The 14,378-nt window shown below is 35.1% G+C and overlaps 1 protein-coding gene across 1 annotated transcript in view; it reads left to right on the plus strand.

Annotated features, from left to right (window-relative positions):
• The window catches only part of LOC116725086 (transmembrane protein 132C), a 214,607-nt gene that overhangs the window by 95,221 nt on the left and 105,008 nt on the right, over positions 1-14,378 (plus strand). Inside the window, exon 4 of the mRNA XM_032570984.1 lies at positions 2,122-2,265. Within this exon, the coding sequence (XP_032426875.1) occupies positions 2,122-2,265 (144 nt within the window). The remainder of the gene's footprint in view (positions 1-2,121; positions 2,266-14,378) is intronic.

A 14,378-nucleotide genomic window follows, 5' to 3' on the forward strand; every position in this document is an offset into this window, starting at 1 on the left:
TAAATCTAGGAAAAATAACCCCTTTTTTCCATGTTCTTCCTAAACAATTCTGGTATTTGCAAGGAGCCTCAATTGGAAGACGGTCTTCCTGGTTCCCTGTTTGCCAGTTCGAATGTTGTCATATGATTGCAGTCATTTAAGTGCTTTAGATAAGGTGATAACATGAAAACAGTAAGCAAAAGAGCAATCAGTTGCCTCCTCTTCATTACTGTGTTCAGTTTCCACACCATTACCCTTTTACCCAAGGACAGTTATTACTGTTGCAGAGATTGGATAAGATCAAAGGTGGCTGGTTCAACTTAGACAAGGTAATGACTGTATTCCTCTAAGCACTGCTGCATGGACTGTCATGTCATTACCTACCCAGGACAGCTTTTGTATTCATCTTTTTAAAGTGTTTAGCAGATCCAAAATGAGGTAGACCCAATATTCATAATGGAGTTAGATGAAAAGTCTCTAAGCTTTTTTGTTCTGTGTTTTGGACCAGGTTTTGTCTTCCATCTTGCCCACATATATTGGTTTGAATGTTTTAGAGTTTGAGGAAGTTGTGAAGGCAAAATAAAAAGCAAAAGCCACTCTTGTACTTTATGATAATTTAACGTGACAATAGAAGATAAGGAGAGCTATACCAGTAAACAGAAAAGGAAGCAGGTCATACTTTTTACAGCATTTGTATATCCGCCCACATACTGTGACCATGAATAATAGAAATGATAGCAGGATAAAAAAGGCTTGGGCAGGTGGTGCAGAAATTGAAGTGTTTTACAAACCCCATTAAAAGGAAGGTGCAGGAAGACAATTTCTGCTATTACATTACTCTCAGGCTTAAAGTATAGTGAAGTATATACAAAATGTTTCTGACTACAAAATGATTCCTAATTGGTCTAAGCTTGCTAATCCTGAATCCTATTTTACACAGCTAATGATTCATCTTTTTTTCTGTTATGTTTTATAACTGTTAATAAAAAATAAAAAAATGGTTTATAGGCTTAGTCATGCTTCGACATTCCAAAGGAGGCTTGAGACTTTGAGGGTTCTCTTGTCATTAGGATCTACAGGAGGCATTTTTCCACTTTCAGGGGTTGAGGTAAAACTATTGACTGTAATGCATCATGATCGCTTTAAAGTTTACCCTCCACAAATGTGTGTGTGCTTCCTGCAGCCTTTTCTTTATTTATTCACTTGTCAGTGTTACTCCTGGCAGAAATGGGTACTTCAGAATCTTTATTTTGAGCATAAAGTTCGACAGTGACAAAGAGCTGAAAAACTAGACAAGACATTTTTATTTAAATAAAAAAAATACTGAGAGAAGATCCAGACTTTTGACCTTTGCAGAAAACTCAGACATGCATACCTCGTGTCTGCCTTTGTATGTCTTGTAACAGGATGTTGGTGTCAATGAGGTTGGATTAGACCTGCCCCGTTGTACCTCTGCATCACCAAGTGAGATAGTAATTGCCCAGCAACCATCCATGCTATGGATAAACCAGCTGGCTTTAGCACCAATGTAGAAAAGTTGGGGCATAACCACAGCCTGATTACCATAAAACAATATCAAGATCTCCAACAAAATTGGAAGATATCCAACAAAATGTTATACTGTACATGGCATTGTATAAGTGACCCTATTGCCAATGGTGATTTATAACTCACAGGAAGTTTATGCAAAGTCTTCTCTTCACAGCCATATGAGAGAACTGTTTTTTTAGGCTGCTGTTCAAATGTAACCTTTCACAAGTGGCTGCGAGCAGAAAAATTTCTTTTGGATTCAAGTTTTAATTATTCAGAAGTGTCAGTCTAATTTTGGAGAGATGAGGCTCTTCAGGAGAGCTTGAAGAATACAGGACATGTGCTAGACTCCCGAAAGAGTTACCAGCTTTCTTCTGTTAGGTTAAATGGGTATATTAGAAACATTTTATGGCCTTGCATTGCTCTAGCAGCATACAGCATTGGCTAATGTATCAAAAACTTTAAGGCCGTTTTGTGTAGATGTCTTACAGTGAGAAGTAGAGTGCTGGTTAAAAAAGAATAAAATACTGCCGAGAACTTGTTTCTGATTACATTTTATGTAATTTAGCACACTGTCTTCTTTTTCATTAGTGAAAAATTTGTGTGTTTCAGAGTCAAAATGAAGGATGGAGTGGTGTTCCTGGGAGCTCGAGCCAGTAACCCAGTTATGTGGACAGTCAGTCAGGATGTCAGAAGTGAGGGTCATAGGGTTGTTACACTACACTGTCATAGGAAGGAGAACAGCTTCAATCAAAGGTACGTATGCCTCTCTTTCTTTGCTAGTTAAAAGTGCAAATTCTTATAAACAAGAGATGTTCTTTGTCATACATTTGTCAGTAAGTAACTGATTGCTTAAAAGCAAAGCAGGGCATGACTCAGCATCTGAGAAATAATTTCTTTTGGCACTGCAAAGCGCTCAGATTCTCAGCCAACTGTAGCCACCGAAATGTATTGTTCAACAAAGTGTCAGCTTTGCTTCGGCTTAATGGATACGGATAATATGTTGAGGTATCTCTATGTCAACAAATATTCTGAAATATGCAGCCTCTGGTAATTAGTTTTACACAAGTGCATAAAGATTTCAATATTTTTAAATGTAACTTAACCTGGAGGCCCTCAAGCAACCTGTAGCTGTATTTTGTTTCAGGCAATTAAGAGCTGTAGTTTAGTCTTACACATTCCTGTGTTGTAAGCTTTTTCCCTGAAAAATCATTATTTATCTTAAGTAAATCTGAAATATCAACATTTTTAAAATGTATGTATTTATTTTACTATGCAGCGCAAAAAATATTTTCTTGCTATGAAAACCATGTCTTTGCTGCAGTTCTGTTGACACCCAGACTTTTTACAACCATAGTTTTTGGCAGCATCTGATGTTATTTATTCTGTATAAACAAGACTTATCCAAATGCATCACATGATTCACCTTCTTATTTGAAATTTCCAGCAAATTTTATACTTTGTTACTTTTAAATTCTGAATTTAAAGCTGCAACTCTTTTTTTGTGGTATAGTTTTAAAAATGAATGCACTTGTGTTGCGTTTATTCCATCCATTTGAATATTCTCCCTAAAATACAATAAAATACCAATGAATTTTCCTCTAGAGCAGCTGAATGTTATTGTGGGAAGTCTTATTTATCCTTAAGATGTTTTAAAAGGTCAACAGGAAAACTTTTTTTGTACCTGAAAGGGTACAAATGCAATGTATTTTAAAATACTTGTCTTCAAGTAAAATACACAAGTAATGGGTTTTGTTACTGAAGGGATGCAACAAGATGTTAAATTATTGATTAAAAGTTAACCATTACATACATAGAAACCATTGGGGTTCTGTCAGGTAAATACGCCTTAAATTCACTGACGCTTGGATCTTTCAGTGTCATTCAAACCATTTAAATCAGATTGTACACATAGCTGTGAACGTTTGCGGAGGTGATTGATGATTACAAGTTTCCAACCATGAAAACAAAGTGTTCACAGAATTTGACATTCTGCAAGGCCACGTAAATGACTTAAGTTGCAGAGAATAGCAGCACACAGGAAGTGACACACCCCAACTGGGTTGTTATTTCCTCCTGCATGTCAAGGTGATGACAGTGATGAATGACAAGTCATCTATCATTTACATGTATCTTTCTTGCTGTCCCACTGAGGAGAAGAAACACGGAATTATACAGAACTGTTTTAAGTCAAGGTCATACGTGTAGACTGGTATTTTCCTTTGCAATTTTAACCTCACCAACGGACTGACCTATAACACAGGCAAAACCTATTTCTAGACAGCAGGTGGACATTTATAAAAATACAGCTCATTTTATCTTTAAGTATTTAAATGTATTGTCATTTGTATCCTATATACAAACCATTATTATCAGGCAAGATGTACGTATGTCAAATAAATAGATGGAAATTAAGGGACTTTTATAAAAACATCCTCATACACACCTAATGTGATGTAGTGGAATGTTTTTTGGGGTTTTTTTGTATTTTGATGAGATGGCGTCTGTGTTCACTCTGCGATATTTGTTTATTTAGCCATTTGTTTCAAGTCCCTTGGTTTCCTGCAGCTCCACATCAACTTCAAGTCAGTCAATCAGGACAGCTGCTACCAAATCTGTGATCTTTCCTGTAATCTCGAGTTGCCATCCTTTCTAGTCTTTGTTTTACTTATCCCAGCAAACAGTTTTTTCTTTTTGTTTTTTTATTTTTTCAATTGCAATTTTGATGCTTTGTTTATAATTTATTTGCATCAGTCGACCTAGGGTTTTTCACAAACACATATCACAAAAGTAAACCATTCATCTCAGTTTGCTGGTTTTTGTTTTACTGCAAGATTATGACAGGAGAGTATTCAGCAACATCGCATTTGCTCTTTTAGACCAACTCTTTACTGCTCTGTCATGTGGTAAGATATTTGGTTATTTTCTAGTCTTTGTAATGATGTACATATTAAATCATGCTGTCCTTCAAATTTTAGCAGATAAAACATCAGACCCTACAAAATAGCCAGCTTAAGCTGATGTGATCATTAATTGTGTTGCTGTAATAAAATATCAAGCTGATTAATTTGTAAAACATGGTATGCAGATTGATTTATTTGTGACTGAAGGATGGCCTTTCAGTCTCCTACAATCTGTCATTGAAAAACAGCCCATACTGCTGATCCATCAGCTAAAAGTAACTGTTGTATATAATTTGACAGGACAGTCGCCTGCATAATGGGACAGAGGTTGCTCGTTTTGGACAACAAAATGAGCAACATGTGCATCACAGATTCTTTTTTACAACAGCATGTCTGTTTGACTTGTTCCTGCAAAAAAGCAGCTGCAGGATCAGTAATAAGCCCTGCTCAATTAGGTGTCCCTCTGAGCAATTAAAGAAGCCCAGCATGCACGTCAGCAGGACCTCCTTTAATAACACTGAAATCATGCATTGTACAAAATGGTTTATTTGATCCATGCCACTTTCCTAACACAATAAAAAGAGAGTCCTTACCTTTTAACATACTGAATCCCAAAGCCTTAGAAATGATATTGTAAATACTTTCGAGGCTAAGGTCATTTATTTTCTATTTATCATTAGGACTACCATGCCTGAGTCAGATATTAACTAACCCAACATCCCACCCAGTTACAGGGGGGAGTTTGTAGTCCCTCGATTTCCTGCACCTTGTCTACTGAAACCCCCTTCCTTACCGGTTTCCCAGCCTGTGCTGTGAAACCTCGACAGTTGGTCCAGAACACCGTGGCATGCCTCATTTTCAATTGGCAAAAATCAGCTTACACATGTCGAAGAGCTCATTTAGAGTTTTTTTCTCTAAATAAACAGTTAGATGAAAGTCAGAGGCAAAAAAGCCTGAAGCCTAAGTGTCATGTTTTACTTGATTCAGCCAAGACAGAAATATACCAATAAAAAACAAAGAGAAAAAGGGCAATGTTGTGACACACACTCCTTAAAAGCATTATCAAGTGCACTTTCTCTACCCCAAACGGAGTGCACAGCAGACCACGTGCATCTTCCATGCACAACATTTTTAGTTTTATATTCCTTGCATGTTTTTGTAGATTAAAATCTTCAAGGAAGGCACAGGAATGTACAAAATTTGTTGTGACATAAATGATGCATGGATGGATTATTGAAAAAAAAAAATATAGAACCAAAAGAGAACAGTGCAGTTTGCAGTGGGCTGGTGCCATCTCCATTGATCATTGTCCTAGAGGCGCGGTAAACCCTGCACAAAGTGCAAATTACAGGAGACCAATTAACCTTACATGCATGTTTTTGGACTGGGAGGAAGCTGCAGTAACCAAAAAGAACCCACACATGGGTTTGCAGTGCATGCAAACTTGATCCAGAAAGACCTCTAAAAACAGAAAATGTCAAAGTTAGAAGTACAATTTAGACCTCTATTGTAAATAACGTGAGATTACATTTACATTTTTAGAGATAAAATAGCTAAATATTCTTATTTTAGAGCCACATGACAGTTTGAAATACTGCAAGCTTTTCTTTTCCCCTTTTTTTCATTGCATAAAACCACTGATCTTTTATTGTTGAAGCATGTATTCAGATATCAACAACTCTAAGCATTTTTTTTGAGCAGGACCCAACCCTACCATAAACATTCAGGCACTTACTCAATTCACCAAATAAAAAAAAGTTTTTGATGTTGCTGTTTACATCTAGTGCAATTTTTCTATTTTCAGATCTCAAATCTGGATGTTGCAGACAGTTATCAAATATTTAAATTTAATAAGAACCATGAGAACACTGTACAAAATATTTTAGGCATCTGCTTTGTACCCAACTAATACAGACTCACACAATCTACCCCAGGCTACAAGGAATAGGCTCTTCAGTTGCTCCTCTTCAGTTTCCCAGAAATTCCCTCTTTCCCCTCTCAGACCCTCACCCATCACCTTGAACTGAATAACTAACAGAAAAAATAGCTTTGTATTCATCAAATTGATCAAATATTTAAACATTTTACCATCAATGTGAAGATAACACATCAAGCATGAGTTTAATAATGCTACCCTTACAGTCAAATACTTTGATATTCAGTTTTCTCAGGGCAGGTCTTTTATATAAGACGTTGAAGATCAGGCGTACAGAGGGATGAATAGATAGAAAAATATAAAACCATAATCAGAGAAAATATTTTCCCTTGGGATTCCAGGCTGTGTTAAAGGTTTGTAGTTCAACAAAACATGAAGCAGTCTGCCAAGTAAACATTGGCTTAAGGGAATATCAGTGAACTCTACTGACTCTGACACTGAGCCCAATAGAACACTGATGGAGAGACCTTAAAATGACGCTTTCTTTGCCAGATTGAAAAGTTCTGGAAACCAGAATAAGGTAATCATGTTTTTTAATTAAAAATACTGCTCATAGCTGCTATGATCATTGTCTTCACTCTGCTCATGGTTTGCATGGTCAGGGACGATAGATTGCAAGACTAGAGGGATTGACTTGAACATACGATGGAGAGTTGCCTAGGCCACTTAAACACAAGTGTCAGGAAGTAACGATTTGGATCTGATTGTTTACAAATTCCATACCAGATCTTAAATTATGCATGAATTATTTTGTCAGTGTAAAAGTGAAGCTGAACATTTTTTTTTATCAGCAGTTGTCAAGTAATAAGTAGGTTGGACTAAATGTTATATATCCTTCAATTTTCTTTGAAAAGGGATTTCTTAAAAGTTCTCCCTCAGAGATGGTTGCATATATTATAAGGCCACTCATTTGACTAGACAATGGAATCTGGCAAAATAGGGTCTTAAATTCTTTATTTTATTAATGTGATTTTTTTTATTGTTGTCACGTCTCATGCTGTTGGTATGGAAATCAACTTTTCTCTACTCTGAGGAGTGTTAAACAGAGTTTCTGATTGTATTACACAATAAATGATGATCTTTTGATTTATAAAGATGTGGATATTTTCCCAAATAATGTGTCAACAGAAAAATGTAAGAGTGGAGGGAGATTTTCATTTTTCTACATTACTCTGATTTTAAATTGAGATTTTAAAATTGGCCATGTTAAAGATAGAGATAAAAGATCAGATGTTGTTATAAACTGTGTGGTGAGACCAATCTTACTAAGTATTCACATAAGAACACTATATATCATCATCGTATGACATGTTGGGTATTATTTGCTGGATTTGACTTTTTTTTTTTTTTTTCCAAAACTCTACTGTGTGCACAGATAATTTTACAATCAGCCAAAACTTGCTTGAAGACCTGTGATTCTCTTCTGCACTTCAAGAAAGAAATAATTTAAGGCGTTGGATGCAACAATCAAAAGTGTTCCCTTTTATTGGAAGCAGCCCAGTTAACATTATCTCCTTGAGTTGCAGTGGTGATTGCAAAAGTCCTGATTTTAGCGTCGAATAAATCAGCAACGGTTGTATAACAGTAAATGGAGAATATACACAAATAAATGCACACATCTTAACTATAGAATAGAAAGTGAATTTCACAGAATACAAACAAGAAGTTTGTTTTCTGATAGGACATAACATGAGATTGTTTTCTGTTGTCAATTGAAATTCTCCATATTATTTAAACAAAAAAAATACTTGTGCCCTTCTCAATTACCATTGGAAGAGTATTTTTCTGCCTTGGAACCCATCAAACTGTATAACTGCTAATGAACTCTTTGCAAAAAGTTATTATTATTATTTAAGTTAGGTGATGAACTCCAAGTCTTTCAGACTGGAAAACCTGCTAGTCACCACTCTAATCCTTAGATTGTCAATTGTGTTAAAGTTGGGACTTGGTTTTAATAATATTAGTATTTATTATTCCTTCCAGTAAGAAGAGAAAAAACATAAAAATGTAAAAACATAACTTTTTAGCTGGGACATGAATAATTCTGGGTTTCTGGGTTTAAGAATTAGTATTACATTGTTTATATATATATATATATACAGTATTTTCCCATTCATTTCTTTGTAAATATTTTAAATAATATATTCTGTTTTATTTTCTCTATATAGTGCCTCCATTATGTGGAGACTACAATCAGTTCCTCTCTTAACATCCTGTCTTTGATCTCTCCCCTCGTTTTATTTCCCTATTCCAAATATAAGAAAAGGCATAAGAAACGATCTGACCAAATGTGACATCTGTGCATCAGCAGTCATTTTTGAACAACACTGGTAAAATATCATGCAGGACACCATAGCTTTACTTTTCACCTTACAATGGGTCATGACCCCTTTAAGTAAAGCAAGTGCTAAAGGTTTGGTAAAGAATACACAATTTTTCTCTTCTGCAGCTTCCTCTCTTTTTTTCAAATTTGAGACACTTTTTAAATTAATGACCATAACCAGTTAACCAGTTTCTGAGTCACAGGCAGGAGGCTGGGGAACACAAGAGTCAGAGAGGAACAGATTAAACCAAAGAGGAGAACCTTATTTTCTACAAATTCTACTGCATTTAATTGCAATGATAAAATCTATATGGCTGATCTCCAGTAAGGGGAGAAACAGGAAAAATGGCAACCTAAAGGAAAGTGTTAAGTTTGGAAACTATTAGAACTTACCAAAAAAAAGCCAACAGTGTATGCACTGTTTGAAAAGTTTCAAGGTGTACATATTTTCACATAATCCACTGAGTAATGAATCTATGGCTTCTTTGATCCTTTACCCTTTCATCTTCTTTGTGTTGATGATATTTGGAAAGACACTCATTTTACAGTAATTATGGTTAAGAAATAAAGGACCTGATTAGCTTTTGAGGGTTCAATTCAGTATGCTTCTTTTAACGATCTGTTATTTTCATAAGCATTTTCATATCATTATGCTTACGTCATATGGTTTTTTTATTGAGTTTTTTTCTACCTTTTAACAAGTCAACATTTGTATTATGCATAGCTTGGACTTCAAGAGGAATGCTTCATTGAACTATATAGGTTTGTGGATTTTAAATGAAGTTGATACCAAATAATAATATTCAAATAATAAAAAAAAAAAACTGGAGACACCTTTCTATCTAACACAATAAATGTCAAATATGCATAAGACCACAGTTTACCATTAATCCTTGCTGACTACTGGAAGAAGTTATTGAATCCATTACAACTGTCTGGTTCAATTTACTACTGACATTCAGATGGTGCTATGATCCCATTATAGAGATGCTCCACCACAGTTCAATAGTTCATTCATCTGGGATTCTTATATGTTCCTTTATGCACCTCACCAGGGGTCATGATCACTGGAGCGTAGTCCTGAGATGGTACTCCAGACCTGCATAGTTTCAAATCTGAGAAATAAAGTGGTTTTATTCTTCATTTTCCTCAGAAGTGTGGCTGTTATTGTTGTGTGGGTTTATGACCAAGAGGGTTTGTTTGGTAGTTTTACAATTCACTGCCTCTTGGAAAGTAGGGAGTCGTTCCATGGCCCATTCTAAAAAAGAAGTCTTCCTTAGATTTACTGAAGCAATACATTTCTTTGAAAGAACAAGGTATCCTGCTCTTAGTCTCCTCCTGTAGTGTGCTAGACTGGTGTTTTAGGCTATTTAAAGGACAGCTAAATCAAAGAATTTCTACATGCATCTTCACCTGCTTTATAAAACTGTGGAGGCTTTGGACATTTTGGACAGTTGTAATGGATTCAATAAGGCTTTGGACATTTTCATTCATATATGTATATTTCAGTCTATAAACTTTTTTTCTACCCAGTATAGAAAGTTTCTATATTGGGTATGATTGAGATGTAAAATTGCTTTCACAGGGCATGTGTAAACATCAGATGTTTTCTTTTTTTGATCTCTCAAAGATTTATCCCGCCTGTGTGCATGCAACAAGCAAGTGCACTGTCTCCCACAAAAACCTGAACAAAAAAAAAGCAAGTGAACAAAGAGAACCCTCCAGCAAATTTTCACCTTCAAAGTCTAAGGGATTGAGAAACATGCCACCGCAGCCAGTCTGCTGCTCCAGGAGATGACTCCTGCTGTGAGCATGTGGGTGTAAGGTTTACTCTAAAACACTGACAAAGAAGCGTTGTATTACCTACACTAAGACATAAGCCTCTTAAACAAAGAGCGCCAAGCATCCAAACCTCAAGTCTTGACTGATGAATCAACAAAATATTGGTGAATGTTAATGTGTGTATTAGAGTTGGCATTTTATCATAAATATGTTTTTTGCAGGATTTGTAAAATATTTGGGGTTTGGATACACATTAAGTATTTATTACAGGAAGTTACATAAAAAAGTACCCTGACTTCTGCCTTTTGTTTTCTGAATTTACTCTGTGTGCAGGCACTGGTTTGAAAATAGGTTAAAGATTTAGATTGTTTTCTGACAGTTAATTGAATCATGTTTTAGGCATCTGTGAAATCGAGGCTTGTCACTCTGTGTTTGCCCCAGCCATCTGCTGCGGGAGTGACATGTGCCGCCGAGGGTCTTTTTCCATGAAACAAAGAAAGCAAGTGAGTAGGGGTAGAAGAGTTGTTTTTGAATGAAATGATTAGCATACTCTGTTCCTAGGGAAGTGGAAAATCACAATTCTCATATAAATAGCTCATAAAGATTCGAGTTAGAAAAGATTGCTTTAGCAAATAATTATCTCTCTATGCAGGATTTCTTTCCAGGACTGTGTACCACACATGATTTTTCACTGTTATAAGAAACTGCCTGTTGGCTTAATTTACAGACTTTTGCTTCAGTATAATTCAATTTCAACTTAAACAAATCGTAACAGCAGGGATCCTACGATGTTATAGTACTGTCTATATTAATGACAAAATGGGTGATTACAAAAACATGTTTTTCATTTTGATCTAGATTAATGCATAATCTTTTTAAAATTCAAATATATAATTGGATCTATTCTAGTTGCTGTTTTTTCAGTTCCCTAGTATTAATAGAGTGTTTCCTAATGAAAGGCTTCTTAGTGAGGGGGCAAGGGAAGCAAAAACATTCCTCTGTTTCCGATCCACAAGACATCAAATTTAACTGTTAGTTAAAAAAACAAAACAAAAAAAAAAAAAAACTTGTATACCTTATAATCGATCATTATTAAAAGGGATGAGAAAACACTTTTGCTTCTATTGAAGACAGGAAATGGAAACAGATTAAGCTACTACACAGCGCTCGACACCTAACTAATGCAAGAATAGTCAGCTTAAATAATAACAGAAGATATTATATTAAATATTTTCCTTTTTTTCGTCTGTAGCATACAAAGTGGTTTCAACATTCTGAGTAGAGGTCAAGAGGCAGCTGAGGATGTCTTCCAGTCCAATGACAGCTCATTTATTGCAAACAATTTGTGTAAGGTTTTTTTCTTATATCCTTGATGACAGGCATCATTTAATTTACACATTGCTAAATGTAAAAGTCTGAGAAATGCCTTTAAGTAATCCACTAAAGAGTAATTGCCAATAGATTATAGACAAATCCCAATTAGTGTTTAGTGTTACTAGGTGTTTCTAACCTTTTTGCTTCATATTTGTATATAAGAGATTCGTCTTTCAGCTCTGTACTGCATTTATTTTCCAGAAAGCAACATAAAATGAATAAAAGCAAACCATTTTTAATGTAATTCTACAGCAAAACCGACACCTCATTTTCAAGCCTCATAATACCTCCATTGACATTGGTTGATGTTAGGTATCATTTACTTTAAATGTTTTTGAGGGGATTTTTAAATTAAACTCATCGTTCTGTTTATTTTTTTTTTAAAAACCAGCATAAGACTTGACATTTGTTCCTTTTCTGCCTGATATTTTACTTGTAGCAGGTTGTCCCCCAAAAATAATCTACATATTAAACCATAAACTAGATGCACTGTTACACCTGTACTCTGTAGCTTTTCAAATTTTTCATCTCACAAAAGAATGATAAAAGCTTGAATATTAAAGTATAAAAATATAAGAACACTTCTTACAGATGTTCAACAAGAGAATCCAATGAAGTTTTATATTAAAAATTTAAAGATCACTTTTGTTTTTAATCTATTTTTTTTCTGACCATTCTTCAACTCTACAAGGTCAGGTCAGATTCTAAATGAATGTCTTTAATATAAAATTTGAAGTACAATCTGCCCAATTTACTGAATAGGTATGTAACAATACAACCTGCTTAGGACATAATGCTTGGGGGGGCAATTAAGATTCTCCTGTTATTTTATTTTTATTTTTTAACAAATAAAGGTTTCACACAGAAAGCTAAAAATACTATAATCAATGTGCAATATTCCGGTCCAGATTTGACTTGGTGAGAGCAATTATTTTAACATGCATATGTTTTGATCTGTGAAATTTAGTTGGAGTACCCAAGGATAATCCACACATGCATACAATGCTAGCTCCACCACCTTGCAGCCCAAGATGTAACTAGAGATTATAAAATGCAGTCCAAATTTATTAAAAACTGTTTGGTTTAATACCAATAGAAATCATTATTTGTTTGTTAGCTGCCAATGGTTGTAGAAAATTGCAACTAAGCTGTAAGCTTTTGTCTTAAATGCCATTTTCTGTTTTCTATAGATCACCAGAAATTATACTAGGAAAGCATTTTCAAATTGCAGGCATCTTTAATCCAAGACATCATTTTAGCTGATTAGTCTTTATTTATGAACAAAACACAGTCACAATCATATAGAATAAGATGTTGAGCCTAAAACGCTCACTTTAATATCCAGAGCTTATAATAATAGCTTAACCTTACTTTTTAATGAGGTCACAAACTGACAGCAACCTAGATAGACAAGGAACATATTAGTATTTTAATATTGCGAGAATGGCACAGTCACCCTCAGAAATGACTGCATGATGTGTACCAGAATTGACTTTGTTAGCAAACCCAAATAGGTTTATATTTGATTAAATCCTTAGTGTTTTTCATATAAAACATACAATATGTATGTTGTGCAATTTCAGTCTGAAACCCTAATGACCAGTTTTATCAGTTGTTCTTGTGATATGGTAATTATTGCTGGAGGCTTTGTACGGGTGACAATAATCTTCTCTCATCACTTCTCCTCTCCACCCCCATGTCAGCTTCTGATTCTTTTTTTGCCCTAAATATAAAATGACAGATAATTATCACCTGACTTTGTTTGAATGACTACCGTCAAAGGTAAATCTGGTTAATTTGTATTTTTTTAGTAAAGAGAAAAAGGGACGTCTTTCAGTGGATACAGTGAGTATATTAAATTTGTTACATTAAAGATCTTTATTAAAATTATGTGCATCAATGCAGTTTTGGTGTTATATATGGAAGAAATGACTTGAAAACAATGTTTGGCTCATTTTGCGGTAAGCTTATGATAATGGACATGTCTATAAGGCAGTTTTGCTCCATTTCATGAAGTCGTTAGGAGCTGGAGTCATTGACAGAACAATGATGAGTGAAGATTGAATGGGAAAGGAGTTCAATAATCAGTCCTTTCCAGTTCATTGGGAGAGGTCAGAGGGCCTTGCGCTTGTACTGGCTCACAGGCTGCATAAATGCATACAATCAATGGCCAGACCTAGCAGGAGCTTGTAGGACTGCATTTACAACTTGAGCTAAATCAAAGGTCCTGTCAGTGCAATCTGATTCCAATGGAGGAACTCTCCACATGTCTCCAAGACCCATAGACAGTAATGGTCTTCCTGCTGTGACCATTTGTGCTTCTACATGTATACTTTGCATTTATGTATATTTTATATTGTCATTGGCACTACATCTTTCTTCAGAGAACTTAATAGAAATAATTTGTTTAGTTTTCTAATCTTTTCATCTAACAGTAGCTTTACAGGGGGCCCTTTAACTGCAGCAGGCAAAGCAGAAAGATTAGAGGGTTTGTGTGTTTTGGAAAGAGATGGAAAATTACATAGCCAGTGTCTGTCAGAAATTAGATGCA

The sequence above is a fragment of the Xiphophorus hellerii genome, chromosome 8, assembly GCF_003331165.1.
Source record: "Xiphophorus hellerii strain 12219 chromosome 8, Xiphophorus_hellerii-4.1, whole genome shotgun sequence".
Taxonomy (NCBI): domain Eukaryota; kingdom Metazoa; phylum Chordata; class Actinopteri; order Cyprinodontiformes; family Poeciliidae; genus Xiphophorus; species Xiphophorus hellerii.